This window comes from Mycena indigotica (genome assembly GCF_014461135.1).
Source record: "Mycena indigotica strain 171206Taipei chromosome Unknown Mind.scaff0011, whole genome shotgun sequence".
Lineage (NCBI taxonomy): Eukaryota > Fungi > Basidiomycota > Agaricomycetes > Agaricales > Mycenaceae > Mycena > Mycena indigotica.
This window is the reverse complement of record NW_023503010.1, coordinates 2241723-2256742: the sequence shown is the minus strand read 5'-3', so window position 1 is coordinate 2256742 and position 15020 is coordinate 2241723. Positions and strand designations below refer to the sequence as shown.

At 52.0% G+C, this 15020-nt stretch overlaps 3 protein-coding genes across 3 annotated transcripts; 1 reads left to right on the top strand and 2 right to left on the bottom strand.

Annotated features, from left to right (window-relative positions):
- Nucleotides 1-18: 18 nt before the first annotated feature.
- MIND_01179000 (Fungal-trans domain-containing protein) lies at nucleotides 19-3887 on the bottom strand (the record flags this gene model as incomplete). Its single annotated transcript, XM_037368303.1, has 7 exons — nucleotides 19-2984; nucleotides 3044-3365; nucleotides 3419-3431; nucleotides 3478-3530; nucleotides 3650-3688; nucleotides 3739-3766; nucleotides 3818-3887. The coding sequence occupies 7 exons, from the start codon at nucleotides 3885-3887 to the stop codon at nucleotides 2967-2969; spliced, it is 543 nt and encodes a 180-aa protein (XP_037215229.1). The 3' UTR covers nucleotides 19-2966.
- Nucleotides 3888-5668: 1781 nt separating this feature from the next.
- Nucleotides 5669-6770, bottom strand: MIND_01178900 (Protein YOP1; the record flags this gene model as incomplete). Its single annotated transcript, XM_037368302.1, has 3 exons — nucleotides 5669-6398; nucleotides 6446-6601; nucleotides 6649-6770. The coding sequence occupies 3 exons, from the start codon at nucleotides 6768-6770 to the stop codon at nucleotides 5669-5671; spliced, it is 1008 nt and encodes a 335-aa protein (XP_037215228.1).
- MIND_01178800 (uncharacterized protein) lies at nucleotides 6731-9076 on the top strand (the record flags this gene model as incomplete). Its single annotated transcript, XM_037368301.1, has 5 exons — nucleotides 6731-6830; nucleotides 7002-7138; nucleotides 7185-7649; nucleotides 7695-8423; nucleotides 8477-9076. The coding sequence occupies 5 exons, from the start codon at nucleotides 6731-6733 to the stop codon at nucleotides 9074-9076; spliced, it is 2031 nt and encodes a 676-aa protein (XP_037215227.1).
- Nucleotides 9077-15020: the final 5944 nt, after the last annotated feature.

The window sequence follows — 15020 nt, the reverse complement described above, 5'->3', positions numbered from 1 at the left end:
AGCAAAACGAGGAATAAATCAAGGATCTTGAATCATACGCGGAGACCCGACCTCGGCGGACGTGAGTAGGGGAAAAAGGGAAGAGAGCAAGACAAACCTTGGACATGTACACCTGCCAGTGTTCCTGGAGTCTGGGGTCTTCGGCCGCGAGTCCCCGCATCGCGCCATCAGGGGTGTAGTGATGCTCATACGCCGGATCAACCTGCAGGTTTATTTGGCGCAAGTATTGATTCTGGTCGACTGGGACCCGATGTTGCTCATAGTGGTGCTCTGGCTGACCTTGCGGGTACGCGGGGGCCCAGTACTGCGCCGATGGCTGCGCTTGGGTTTGATAAGAGGCAGTGCGGGGCTCGTTTACGTAACCAGACATTGGCAGCGAAGTCTGCACAGATGACGCGGGGTCGTAGGCGAACACCTCTTGGCGGGAGGAGCTGTACGATTCGCGGAGGCTGCGCTGGGACTGAGAGTGCGAGAGGGAGCGACTGGGGGGCATGGGGATGTCCTGTTGTTGTTGCTGTTGTTGTTGATAGGAAACCTGCCGGAGACTCCGATGGGATGTTGAATGCATCAGGGTCTGGCTCTGGGAGTGGGCCGGTGAAATGGGCGAAGGCGCATATGACTCATAACCCGCATGCGTCGAGGGCCGACTGTAGGCATCTTGACGGTACTGCATCTCGCTTTCTTGTTGTTGTTGTCGTCGATACTCTTCTTGTTCGTGTAGCATTTGTTGTTGTTGATAAGAAGATTGCATCGGATACTGCTGCCCGTGGCCCAGCACTTGTTCCGTATACAAGCTATTCGACTGATAGGCATTTTGGATCTGGGCATTCAGGGTCACGTCAAAGCCGTTGAGCTCTTTGACGAGATTCGGGTGGACACCTGCAAACGACGGGTTGTCTGTGACAACCTGCGGCTGTTGGGTCGGAGAATCAGATGTGGACCGAGCGGATGGCGGAGACGGCGCGTTATGGGCCTTTTTCTTGACTGTTGTGACAGTGTGTGTCTTGCCACTGAATATCGATAGCTCGTCGTTGGGCTCTACCTTTGACGGCTCAAATATGTTATTTGGGATGGGTGCTGGAGCACCATTAAGCGCATCCTCGTATAACGACGCGGCGCGCTTCGACACCCGCTGCAAAATGGGCAAGAATTTCCCGGCCCGGGAGCCAGGACAAATATGGGCCGCTGCTTCAAACAGTTGGCACGCCTTTCCCAGCTCAAGTAACGCTGCTTTCGCAACTTTGGAACGCGTCGCATGTGTAACGACCGAGGACAGCATTATCTTATGATCCATTTAGCCCGTTGTGGAGACATTGACTCGATGGCAACTCACCGATGAAGAGAATGCATGTGTCCAGAGAACCCAATAACGCGCGATTTCGGTGGGGAAAGCGGTAAATTGTAGCTGCAGCGAACTTAGAAGATCGCATGCACTTCGATAACCGGCCAAAAACGAGGGCGCATATGGGCTTTTGATGGGGTCATTCGGGTAGTTTTGAATCGCATGAGCGAAGAAACAGCGGTGAATGTACAATAGGGCTGAAAGTGGGTCAGCATGATACTAATATCGACGAAAGAAAAACGCACCCCATTGCCTATAGTTGAAGGGCATGAAGTGACTCATCGTTGGTGTGAACCCGGCACCTTCTGGGGGAGATCCCGTGGCATATTTTGGGAATTCCATGTCGCGGACTTTCCGGTCGAGTTCGAGAATGATTGAGTACCTCGGAGCCCGTGAAGTCAGCGTCCCTTGCACGACCGCGGAAAGGCATTCGGCACCGAAACGCGCTTTCCAAAAAGGAACTGGATAATGCAACATATATTAGTCTTATCGCTAGCATGCCTTCCAAAGCGGAACCGCAGGGCGGGAAGCTTCAGATGGAAACAATAACTCACATGAGGACTGCGGCTTGCCGTCATCTGCAATAGTCTCATCCACATCTTGCGGTAGCTCGCAGTCGACAAATGGAAGGGAGAAGGTCGGAAGCCGGCCCGTTGCGAGCGCCTAGTGTGTGTCTCATGATAAAGGGTTCCAACGGAAAGATCAGCATCCTTACCTGCCAGCAATCGGTAATAAACAGCTCCCAAAACAGTGCGCGACGTTTCTGAACCTCAGCCGGCTTGAGGCCCCACCGAGCACAATCGCGATCTAGACATTAAGTCAACGAACTGCGCTATGGAGTCTGACAAAGAAGGGATTTACGAAGGCCAAGCTAAGACAATGCATCAGCATCTTCGTTTTCGTCAAGGACTAACATACGCTTTGCGCTAACTTAGTGGACATCCCAAAGATCGCCCAGGTGCTTTCGATGCTATTCTCTCCGGCACGGAGTCCCTCGTAGATCGCCATCAGTGCCAACGTCTGTACGGTCGCAACGCTTGGGGGGCCTTCCAGCACGGGCTCGAGGGTTAAAGAAGCTTTCGTTAGCTTGTAGTAGTGCCCAGAATCATACCCTCCGCGTGAGTCTGGGCGAAAGTCGTCCATTGACGAGATAGCTTCATTAGAAGCGCTCGGGAAAGGGAGACTGCTGTCTGCCAACGCGCCAAAGCAGAGTATCACGTAGAGCAATGCGAGATCATGCGCCGTTCCCACCGGTGGTGGGCTCAGTCCCCGTCCGCCACCACCCGCTAGAGTCGGCGCGGAAGCCGGTCGTGGCGCATCATCGGGAAACCACAAAGGCAGGATTTCATCCGACAATTGGGAGCGCGTAACGGCCCCGAAAAACCACGGCGCTTGGGTGAGGTACAGTTCGCATAACCGATGAATTTCGGTAAAAGGCGGTAGTCTTGCGGCCAAGAAATCAAGGTCAATTCCCGCAGGAAGACTCATTGATGACCTGGAGAAGGGGAAAGAGGCGGCAAAGCCGGCCAGAGAAGACGATGGGCTGAGGGGAAGACTGTCATGCCGTTGTGGGCCCATCATGGTAGACATAGCGGGAGAAGGAGAGGGAGAATCTTGCGGAACTTCACCCCGCCAAGAGACTCTGAAAACAGTGTGGTATTAGAATATGAAAGGAGAGAGAGATTGAGGAACAAAACTCGCCTCATGACCAGCACTTCTACCGTAGAAAGTCGCTGCTCCATCCTCCCGAATTGCTAATGTCCCAAATGCATCGATATAATCCTCTACGTTTTCGGGTTGTTCTCCTTCTGGTATAGGATTCGATATATCAGCATCTACATCATCAATTGCTGCATGCAGTTCGATGCTGGACTTGATCTTCAGAAGTTCGCGCGTAAGGAGAGGGTGGGGTTCTGGGGTGACTGTGCTTTGCAGAACGGCAAGCGCGTCCTCCAGATGCCTGATTCGGTCGCTCATGGTGGCGATCTTGTGGTGAAGCTTTTCCGTGTCGGCAAGTACAAATCTACGGCGCTTGGGTTACTATAATGGCGAAGAGTTGACAGAGAGCAAACCCACCGCGTGCCCTGTCCTAATGCGAAGATTAAGGGCCCAATCGTTCGAGGAAGGAAACTCACCAGTAATAAGACTCCCATTGGGGCAAATTGCGGAGCATCCGCGTCGTTTACAGCTATGAAATGAAGCGTTAGCTCTCCAGTCGAGATAGGGATTCAGAAAAAGACGTGGGGTGCGCAAACAACCAAGATCGCATCCAGAAAATAGAGGGCCAGCTTAGGCGTCGATACCCACCTTGAGCATGGAACAGTTTTATCACATTTGAGCTTCAGTCTGAGGGTGGATGTCAGCCGTCTTGGAGTTTGTGGCGGTCAAAGACTGACCGACGGCATTCTGCACATGAGAGGGCGCCTAGACAGAGATCGTTATTTGAAAATTTGCTCGCAAAACAGTTCAACGCACCTCTGGCGCGTTTAGACTCCTTGTCCTGCTGTCGTTGGGAGGAGATTTCCTTCTTCGCTGCCTGGGGCATTTTGTGGGTCTCTCCTTCTGGTTTGTGCTCCGATAGCCTTGGGACGTTTTCGTTGTTGAATGAGAGGAGGGATAGTGGTGGGTGGAGAGAAAGATAAGTCAGTCAAATAGAAAGGAAGAAAGAAACGAAGCAGGTGACGGAGTACGAATAGTGTATTACTCTTATGCTTCGCAGGATGACAATTTGGTCCCGTTCGGCGGTTCGGCGGCAATCATGCGGCAGTATTTGGCAGATCACGATCACGATCATTTGAATTTCTCGGTGAATTCTGTCGCTGACCACCACATATGGCCAGATGAGGTCCCATAAATACGCTCTCCTCCTCCCATGTCAGATGCTTGTGGTCCAGAAGGTACCCGCAGCCCACCAACTCTCGGTCAAGTCGGGCAACACGCGCCACAACGCGCGTCTTTGCCTTCATTATGCGCAACAGAAAAGGCAGCCGCCACCAGGGTGGACGTTATATTCATAGTAGGGTAGAACGTCGCGCGTTCGGCCGAATAACACCTCTTCGCTGCATTCATTTACGGACGCTCGCAAACCACACGGAATCTAGTGGGCACCAACTTTGGCTTTTGACGACAATCTGACGTCCACGTACAGAGCAAGTGTTCACAGACAGCTGGTGGGTAAAGTACTTCCAGCTTCTCGTTCTGAAGGTCTCGGATTCATCGAACCCCGGTTCGATTTCCCATCTTGGTAGGCATGAGAGCCCGCCCACACGCACCCACGAATTGTGGGCCGACTGACAATTCCACGATACCCGAATCGCCAATCCCAACCTTATTCGGATGACGCTATGTACAATCTAACGCCACCCGCTCGAATAAGGTCTCCGCACATACCCAGCACCCACAACTGAAACCTGCCTGGAGAAGCTTAGCAAGAATGACTCGGGCATTGCTTCTCGATCGTTCAAGCAACCTCGGCTTACAAAACGCTGCTCACCGAGACGATCCCTCGATACCAGTCCGTCTGCGCTGAATCGTGGGCAAATGTTACCGCCAATGGGGTCGCATTCTTATTCTGGTATCGACGCGGCGAACTCACTGACTTCCGTGTTTCCGACTATCCTCTTTGCCTACTTGCTATTCTCTGTGACACCACCCGTTACTCGGGCTTGTGCATCGAACCTGGTCCTTTCTTCACATCTTTTTTGGCTTTTCAGCTCCCATCTGACGGCCTCCAACCCAACATCTCGTGTAAGACGGCGGTGTCGGTCGGTCAACTTACGTTCAGCGATAATTTCAATCATTCTGAAGATCTGACGCCCTTATGGAACCGCAGCATTCTCTGCACCTTGCTTCAAGTTGATCCATCTTTTCATGAATCATCCGAAGGAAAGCGATCGAGTCTGCTGATTGAGGCTGGCAGAAACAAACTTGCTGCGTGTAGGCTTGGTGTAAATGGATCGTCAACATAGCTGAGGAACCGATGCAAGCTCCAGCTTAGAGGATTGCATTTAAAACTCAATCAGTTTTCTGTAGCCGATTGGCCTCAGATATTTTGTCATAAGTAGTCGAAAAACTCACCTTTTGATTCTAACTACTATCTGCTTAACATCTCCATCTGAATTGGAGCTGATGTAATCTACTCTTCCGAACTTGAAATCACCAACCATGTAGCCTGGGACTTGCTGGTGATTCAAACGAATTGTCATAAATGGAAAAAAGTAAATATACAATGCAGGCGTAGATGGGATACAAGAAGTTGGGCAACGATGGATGTAAAAAAGGAGATTGGATGCGATCAGAGTCACTAAGTATGTAGTCCAGAGCCGTTTACTCTGTCTTAACGCGTTCATAGCCTTGTCTTGCGGCACCTCCCCAGGCAAACCAGCTTCCGCGCTGGGCGGGCGAGGGTCTGGCAGCGTTCGGGCCATCTGAATCATCCCGCGTGTCGTAACCCTCGACATCGCTTGGGACCTCGACCTCCTCAAAGCGGAATTGTGAACTGTCTGCCCTATTCCGTTGGTGGAGACTGGCATCAGAGCTTCGTGCTGAATAAGTGGTCGAAGGGGATGGCATTGGCATTGCAATGGGGTCGGCTGCAGAAAGAGCCGCGAGTTCTGCTTCCAGTTGTCGACGACGCTCCAGTACAGATCGGGTTTCTGCAGGACGCTGAGCTTGTGTTGGGACGGCTGCCGGCTGAAGTAAGGCAGCGCCGCTGGCCATGATACCCGGGCCATATGTCCGCCAGAAACTGCCAATTGCGCCAGGTAAATTCAAGCCTGCGGTGTTGGGATCGGCCTGAGGAGAGGCTTGAGTTGGGGGACCAGATTCGGGTGTCTGTCCAGCAGCAGCGCCCAAGTAAGCCCATAATGAGCGAAGCTGGGACTGGAGCAAGTTGTAGACGTAGACCCGCAGCTGAGCAAGAGCCGAATCGATATCAGCCTCATGTGCAGCGAACAAAGGGCGGAGGTGGACGGTGTAGATGAACGTCGCACCACGGGTCTGCGGGAGGGCAAGGTAGAGGAGGAAGAGTGTTTTGATAGGATAGTATAGAGGAATCCTGCTTGGTGGTAAGATCGGATGGCGATGAAAGAGTGGAGGGCGTACCAGCAGACGGCCCACTCCGCAACATATTCGACACCGACTATGCAGCCAAGCACAGTCCAGTACATAAGCCATCGCTCAATCTCCTCTTCAGACGCTGGCCGCTGACTCAATGTCTTATATGACGCGTAACCAGGATAAAGAAACGCCCCGACCGCGCTGTTTATGATTAGCAGTCAAGAATCACAAAGGACAGGGAGACGCACCTGACGATGCGCGATGTAAGGTAGAAGAGCATGGTGCGACGAGAAACGGAGAGACTTGAGGATGCGATGAGATGAAGAGGCGATGAATGAGCTGAGTGACAGTGGATTCCTTTTTGGGCCATTATTGACAGCGTTCCGAAGTGCCGCGTTCCCACGCTTAACTGACCCTTTCAGTGGTTGTTGTATGCCACGGTGCCCTTGCCACTGTCCACTTCACCCACTTTCAGCGACTTCCGAAGCGCGCTAGAAACTGGCTTCAAGACGCGCAATACGCTATCAATGCCTATCATCTCCCCAACCTACAACACCTACATCGCAGGGACACTCTCCTAGACGGCTGAAGCGGTACTCAGACAGTGAGAGTGATACAGAAGAGCTCAAGACAGACGACGAGTTGCCTGGTAGGAAGCGCCTGCGCCTACCAACAACGTCGTCTTTCTCATCCTCTGCGGACACATCCTTCCGAGCCGAGGCTTCCTCTCAACACAACGTACGCGTTTACCCTTTCATTTCTTTGCTTTACTCAATCAATCAAGCTACCGGATATTGATGACCTTTTCAACGATCTGATAAACCAACCTGAAGCTTATGTGGACAAAACTGCCTGCATCGCTCAACTACCCGCTAAATACTTTGCCCTGTTGGTTCGTCCGCCACGCTTCGGGAAGAGCACCTTCCTCTCGACTTTGGCAGAGTACTACGATGCTCGCAGTGTTCTCAGAGACGATGACTGGTCCCACCTTGACGTCTACAAGGCCTCGACGAACACATTCGCGACTCGTGACCGACATTTGTGTCTGCTTTTCTGCTTCCCAACCACCATTATGCGAGGGCAACCAAGCGACATCGAGTGGGACATTCGGTCTCACGTCTCCGGACAATTGTACTCGTTTGTCTACAAATATACTGCAGAACTTGGCTTGTCGGGCGTCTCAGATATTCTCGAGGTCCCGGCGTTGCATGGACAGCCTAATATATTGGCAATGTTTGCTAAGTTTTGGGTAAGGATTACTCCTCTTTATTTATCTTAGCTGAACTCCCTCCAGGATATCGTAAAAAAGAGTAGCTACGATATTTTTGTTGGCGTCGACGATTACGATGCTGCGATCTCTGCCCATGAGTTTCTTCTGTCCGAGGATGGCGAATATGATGGCCGCCTGGGGCTCAGAGACACAATCGAAGAGCTGTTAGACACTCTTTTCTGGTGTCCTCTGTTGGATGGGATCGATGTTATTGCAAAGCTTCTCGTGACGGGGACTCTTACACCCCAAACGTTGAATCCGCAACTGTCAAAGTCCATGTCCGCATTTGCCCTGATGGAGCTGCCGGAGCTCGCTCTTTCCTGTGGCTTCAATGACGACGAAGCCCACAACTTCAGCGGTGCATTTCTACCACACTGTCCATCGGCCACCGACTTTCGAGACCTCGCAGGTCAATATTACTTTCCTCCTCATTGCACATCAACGCCCTTACTTCACCCGCAACAAATCATCCTACATATCGCTCGCTTGGCCAACAAGGTGCTATCGCCTCGCCTCACCACTCCCTTCCACACTCTTTCTGTGATGCTTGAATCTTTACAAGAGGATGCCGATGATGAAAGAGTGACGATCAATACGCTCATTGACTTGCTTACGCAAGGCACACTTGAACACACAGGATATCGACCCCTACATGGTTGGGCCTTCACAGTTGAAGCGCTACGAGACCTGGGTCTTCTGTCATATGATCCAGAACGGCAGCTCCGGGTGGCAAGCAAAAATCTTTTGAGAAAGGTAATACTTTTTGCTCCTAAAGTGTCTGACGTGAATTATTGAATACTGCCCAGATACATTCGACAGTCTATCCTGTGGCGAGAGCCTACTTCGATCTCCCGTCGGAACTCGCTCCTGCTCTGTGTTTGGATGGCGGGTTTCAGCGCTTGCTCGTTTTAGCGACGAAGGTTTTGGCCAATCGGACACGTAGAAGCTTGTCGCGGCGATCTAATATGGAACCCACCATGCATGGCGTCTTCGAACTTCTCTTCCGCAGTCCCATCTCTGCTTGGGAGGACGTCTACGACTCTTTTATACTGGTGCCTGCGCAACAACTGCCTTATATCGACGAAAAGCCCAGTCCTGACGTAGAGCCGCGTCGATGGGGGCTGAGAACTTTGACGCTTCGAGGGCTGTGGAGGGCTTTAAACCCGAACGACGGCGACCCGACCTTTGAAGCCCTTACAGCCCTACACGAAGAGCTGGAGACAATGGAGGAACCCAAAATTCGCGAGATGCCGTTTTCCGATAGCGAGGGTATTGTTTCGCGGGTGGAAGACTACCTTGTACCAGAGCAAGGAGTCAACATGATGGTTGCCGTAGGTGGCACCCGCGTCCTCATGCCGCTCGCTTCTTCGTTGGATAATCTTAGCTCAGCTAAGCAAGTAGATTAAGTAGTTGTATCTCCCGACAATGGTTGTATACCTCTAGGGTGCTGTGAGTTGAACGTGTTTCGAAACAGTTTCGAAACCGGTTTCGAAACACGTGTGAGTTTTGAAATCGGCCGGGGGTCGACCCGGTTTCGAAACCGACACGTGACTCCGGGGACCGGCCCATGGCTTCCCGGATACCTGCGGCAACGGATGCCATGGCCTCGCCGGCCAACTGAGGCCGTCGCCGAGCCGTCGCTGACTTCCGCGGAGTTCCTGTCGCCAAGCTCAGTTGGCCTGGATTCGGACCGACTGGAACCATCGCCGGCTACGAGCGCCGGGTGGTCCGGCCCCGGTAAGCGGCCGGTTTCGAAACAGTTTCGAAACGGGGGGTGTTTCGAAACAGTTTCGAAACAGCTGTGAGTAATTCCTGAGGAATTACTCACAGCACCCTATATACCTCGCAATGCTTTCGAAGTGATAGATACTGTATAATAAAGAAACAAGCCAATTTTGCTCGCTCACCCTTTCGATCTGCATAACGAGGGTACTTCTCCCTAAAACGAAAACTGGTCCGTTCAAGTTTGCCGTATTTGGTACATCAATCGGGCGCCCATTCAAATAATACTGAGAATCCAATCAAACCAGCTACACAACATCATCGTGTTTGACCTCCTCTTCCTGATACGTATACTGGCTCGTGTCGCCGGAGCTCGCCATGGGATCCAGCTCAATGTCGCGAGTGGTGTTCACGACGGTGCCTGTGCTCACATCATTGGACACATGACGACCTTTGTACCTCGCAGGGACATTGAAGTTAATCGACGACAACCCAGATGCACTTGGCCGCATCGCGGCACGTGGGGGGAGCGGGTACAAAGTCCGAATCATTCTCGGCTCGCCTACCCTCTGCTGCCCACAGAGTTGCAAGCAGCACACCGATGATCTCAACGTAGATATTCGTGAGCTGAACATCATCACCAAATTGGGGTCAACCTTACGAGCCGCTTGTAATACGTTTACTAGCCAAAAAAGTCATCATAATTGCTCTTGAGCCTCATGACAGGTTGAGAAGGGCGATGCAAGGGGATCTTGAAAATGAAAAGACGTTACAAAGGTCTTATAATCGCGCGACAACTCATTTTGGCCTTGTAACGACTTTTCGTCCATGTAAGTTCGCGCCACCCTTATTGTGGCTGGTAGCATGTCCGAAGGGCTGGGTGGACTTGTGGGATCGAAGAAGGGCAGTAGGCTGCTAATGACTAGCTCCAAGCTTCCCAACACTTGCAACTGTTTATTCTTGCCTATTACCACTGACAACCGTCACATCAGGTTTCAAATGAATCCAACCGCTCAAACCAGTTTGCAGAGAGACAGATTATTATTATAACATGCATTATTGTGATATACATCATCGTCAAACAGTTACGGAGAATGCCAGCATGCAGTGGATGCGACGACGAGCGAAAAAAACAGACAAGCAGGTGGTGTGGTGAGTGGGGACCTACAAGCTGAGAGCTTAAGGAGCTGCTGATACTGGGAGACGTTCTGAGGCAGCACGACGACGGCTCTGAATAATCGCCTCGTCGTCATCACTTGCAACTTCCTCATTATTCGAGTCATTTCCATCTTCTTCGCATTCACCAAAAACACGTCTGAGTGAAGCACATCAGTAGTCGAAAAGTCAAGGGCGAACAAATATACTCAGTCAACCAATTCAACGTTTCCGTCGACCAGTTTGGTAAATCGGGGTTGGAAGTGTCCTCGAAGGCGCGAATGACCTTTTTACCTTGCTTTAGCTAGGTCCTGGATGTTCTAAATTCAATCAGTAAACAGGTACAAACAATGATTCCAAATAACCGTAAACATATCATGATTGCTGACATAGCAGGGGAAGGAGCGTAAGTAAGTAGCTATAACATAGAAGGGTATGTAATGGTGATAAGTCCTACTTCCTTCGATTAATATTACGCCTTACGCTGTATCTAATGTTGTCCGCCCAGGTCTAGATGTGAGTGTTTTGGGGTCGAAGTCTACGAACTGGGAAGGGACGGAAACCTGAAAAGTGGTGGGAAATGAGCCAGTCGTTTTTTTCGCGTTGCGTACCATGCCTTGGAGTGCGTCCTGTGCTTGGGGGAGGGGGGGGGGTGTTTAACTTTTGCGTGCGCGGCTGGTGGGAGGAGCTTACTACGATTATTCGCACCCCTCCAAGCGGAGAGTGGGGTCGTTTTGCTGTTCTGGTGATTAGGGAGAAGGTCGCGGCAATAATTCCACTTTGTCCTTCATAGTGTCCGTAGATGATGACGACGTGGTCGCCCGGCAGAAATAATTTGGCTACTTGGTTCAGGCCAATGTTTGCTAAACACCCTTTAGTGGTGTCGAGAACGAGGAGGCTATTACGAAGGGATGGCTGAATTCTGTCCACTTCCCCTATTTGGCCTTCGTTTCTGCCTTGGACGATCACTACTCTGTCGCCAGCGTGCAGTATGGGTGATCCGGTAAGGAAGTGGGGTCGTAGGAGTTCTCTCGCTACTGTCGTCTCGTCTTCCAGGTCGTCCGCAGGTTTCAAGAGTTCGGCTGTGAGCGTAGGGGAGTTGGCGTCCAGTGGGACGCCGCGCGTTGTCATTCGCACACGGCATAGCCCTTCATCATCTGTCGAAAGTATGAAACCACTGCATCTGTGTCGCCCGAAACCTTCCCTGTAGTGATATAACGATACTCGGTTGCCAGCGACCAGTGCGGTTGAATCGATGGGGAAAGGCAAGTCGCCGTCGCAGTACATATCGACATGCTCCCATACGCGTAGTTCTTTTGCTGTGGGGGAGCATGGCTTTTCGAATATACTGTCCCATTCGGTTTCCGCCATTTCTATCCGGTGTAGCGCCCCACTCGGCAGCGCCAGTTCGTAGTGTCCGTTGCAAGCCTGTTGCGTGGTCGGCGCAGGCCTCACAGACCAGATTTCGTCTTCCCAGCATAGTACGAGTTCTCCTGCTCCGATGCAGGCATACTTTTGGCGCGCTCTGCCCCAGTGATCGTTAAAAAGTGGTGGAGCGGTTGGAACCGGCGGCATATAGGAGAGTTAGAGGGGGCCTTGTGTCGGTCCGTATATCGTCCCCGTTGTTGTTGGGGGGACGGCTTCGCTTAGGCGTCGTTGGCCCGCTGAAAACAGGGTAAGCGAAGAGGGTGGAGGTGGTCGGCGGCAGTTGCGTAAAGTGATGTCGACGTAGCATTGGTGAGAGGAAGGCGAGCGTGTTACTCGTGTTCGCAGGTTTACAATAAGTTAGCGATGGCGCATGGGTGATGCGATCACATTTGGCGCGGAATGTGTGCTTATTCTAAAGAAGTGCTGGATACAGGTGGGCGCGTATATATATCTTGCCCCTTCAGCTGCCTACGCCGAGTCCGGCAGTGTTACGATGCTACCTGTCGTGAGGTAGATGTAGAGCTCGATTGCTCGGTTCAGCGACGCGTTGACTGTTTGGTTGAAGGCATTGGTGAGTGGGGCCCGGGGACCAATTGGGCACGTACCTGTGCCTGAAGATATGCTAGTCTTAAATTCTGCTTCGAACACGGTGTGGAAGAAACTCGAGACAAACGGGTTGTTTATCCACCCGGCGAGTTCTGGTGGGAAAACGCGGTTGACCGGGATACTGAACATAGTGCAGACGGCGCTTGAGCTGATAACTAGACGGAGCGTGTCTGCCTTGGGTGCCATTTGTCTGAACTCGACGATAAACTGGTCTTCGTTAGCGAGGCCTTCGGCGGTAGGAGATCTAGGTGGTAAAAGGCTTTCGAACTCTAGGTTAGGGTACATGGCTGCCTTTTGTACCTGTGCTAATTGTAAGAGTATTGTTGTGCAATTGAGATGCGACTCACGTCATAGGCCGCGCGTCGATTCAACCTGTTTGTGCAGGTAGTGGGCTCGACCGTAACTGCGAAACTGTGGGGGGTAAAGGGTGTTGTCATTTGAGAGTGAGTTCTTACAAGGCTTCTTCTAGGTAGTTATCGCTGTTGTTAGCGAGATTCGCGCAGTACAAGGCCCATTGTCCGAGGGCTATATGCCAGTCTTCGACGAAGTTGGAGAAAGATTGGACTGCGCTGGCCACCTCTGGGTCTTGTATGGAGGCGAGGTTCTTTGAATGCGCCTTACAGGGGGTTTTGTGCGATGGCCAGTCTTTCTTTTGGCACTTGGAGTCACAGTAGCGCGTCACTCGACAAGCGGAGCAGCACCGTTTAGCGGCTGCTGCGTTGCAAAACCCACAGTGTGTTGTCGCGCGGGAGATAAGAGTGGCGAGAGGCATGACGTCGGTGAGCGTTGGAGGGCTATATAGCTAGTGGGACGGGCTGACGGGGCTTTATAGAGCCTTGGTGTTCGATGTAGAATGCTAGTTTAGATGTAGCGCCTAGCCGCCGCTCGCCGCGTACGCGTGTACTAGTGTCGTGGGGATGTGAACGCTCCGCTGTATCGGCTTCATTGGTATTCCCCGAATTTGCCGTACTCCGGGCTTCGATGTGGCGTTGGGTGACGAGAAAGTGATTACGTTTGCGGTCGGGAGGGGTGTCTTCGGCGTGTCTCTCTTGTTAGCGCCTCCAGTCGCAGGTCTTCTTCCCGTAGGCTGTTCGACGGATGTGTAGTGAAAATTTTGGGATCGAAGCCTCTCAAAATTCGTATGCTGTCGCGTCCGTGACTCCGAGACAGCGCCACGTATGTATTGAAGGGCGTGAAGCGGCCGTGAGGTGGGTTCTCGAGGTCAACCAGTACTACTGGGATGGTTTGGCCCTGTGATTTATAATCTGTGAACGCGTATGCAGGGGTGAGGGCGTATTGCCTCCGCCCGAATAGTAGCATGCCCGTGTGTTTGTGTGTCGATGCCGAAAGATGTGGAGGTTGGGAAGATAGGTAGTACTCCCTCTTGCAATCCTTCAAAAGGAGGGTGCGAGAAGTGGTCGATGTGGATGAAAACTACGGCGGGGGGATACTGGAGAATGACTCGTCCCTGGCCTGCTGTTCGAAGTTATCTCTGGTTCTCGACAATCCATCTTTAAGCCTATAATCGTTCCTCGCGTTCCATTCGCTAAGTCTGCTTCGGTTGAAATGTTCCAGAGTACCATCGCTTCGCATCCCAATGGAAATCTCAACTCTTTCATCCAGCTTTCCTGATTTTTTGTCTGACATCCCAGCTACTACGTATCGCTCTGTGATTGTCAAAGGTCGACGTGGCCGGGCCACGGTGTCTTCTGCGCTGGAGACGTAAATAACATTTCCTGTCTCGGCTTGGTGCCGGTTTAATGCGGCGGAGTTCCACATCGTGCGAGCGGAGTGACGGGGCGTCACTAGGACTGTGTCTCTCCATGGGTCACTGGACCACTGTACTTCGGGGTTGCGGTCTACCAATAAAGAATTTAGCATATCCATGTCCTGGGCGGTACACGCCCCGTGCCTCAGTCGTTTGAGCAATGAGTTCCATTCGGGGTCCCGTATGCGTTTTTGCTCGGAAAGCGTGATCACGACTTCGAACTGGTGGTAAAATGCAAGGCCGAGCTGGGCGAGGAGGGAGACATCGGGGTCGGAGTTGTACAGAGCTGCACGAGGATTGCCGACGGGGGGGAACTGGTGTGGGTCTCCAAAGAGAATGACGTTGATGCCACCAAAAGCTTTGGAAGGGGGAACGCCCCCTTCCCCCGCCTTCACGTGGCCTATTATGTGAGAGAGTTGGGCGAGCGTTTTTTTCGTTAGCATAGAGAACTCGTCTACCGTTAGGTACTGCACTGGGATGATGTTTCTCTTTCGCCGTTCTTGGACTTCCTTTCCCGCTTCTAGATGTCGATGAGGAAAGGGGTTAGTAACTAGAAGGGAAAGACATACTTTGAAGCCAGTTCTCTTTCTCTGAAAATGATATGGGAATGCCCGCCCATTGGTGGAGAGTTTGGTCTTTCACGAGACTGGCAGATATGCCGGTTGTTCCAG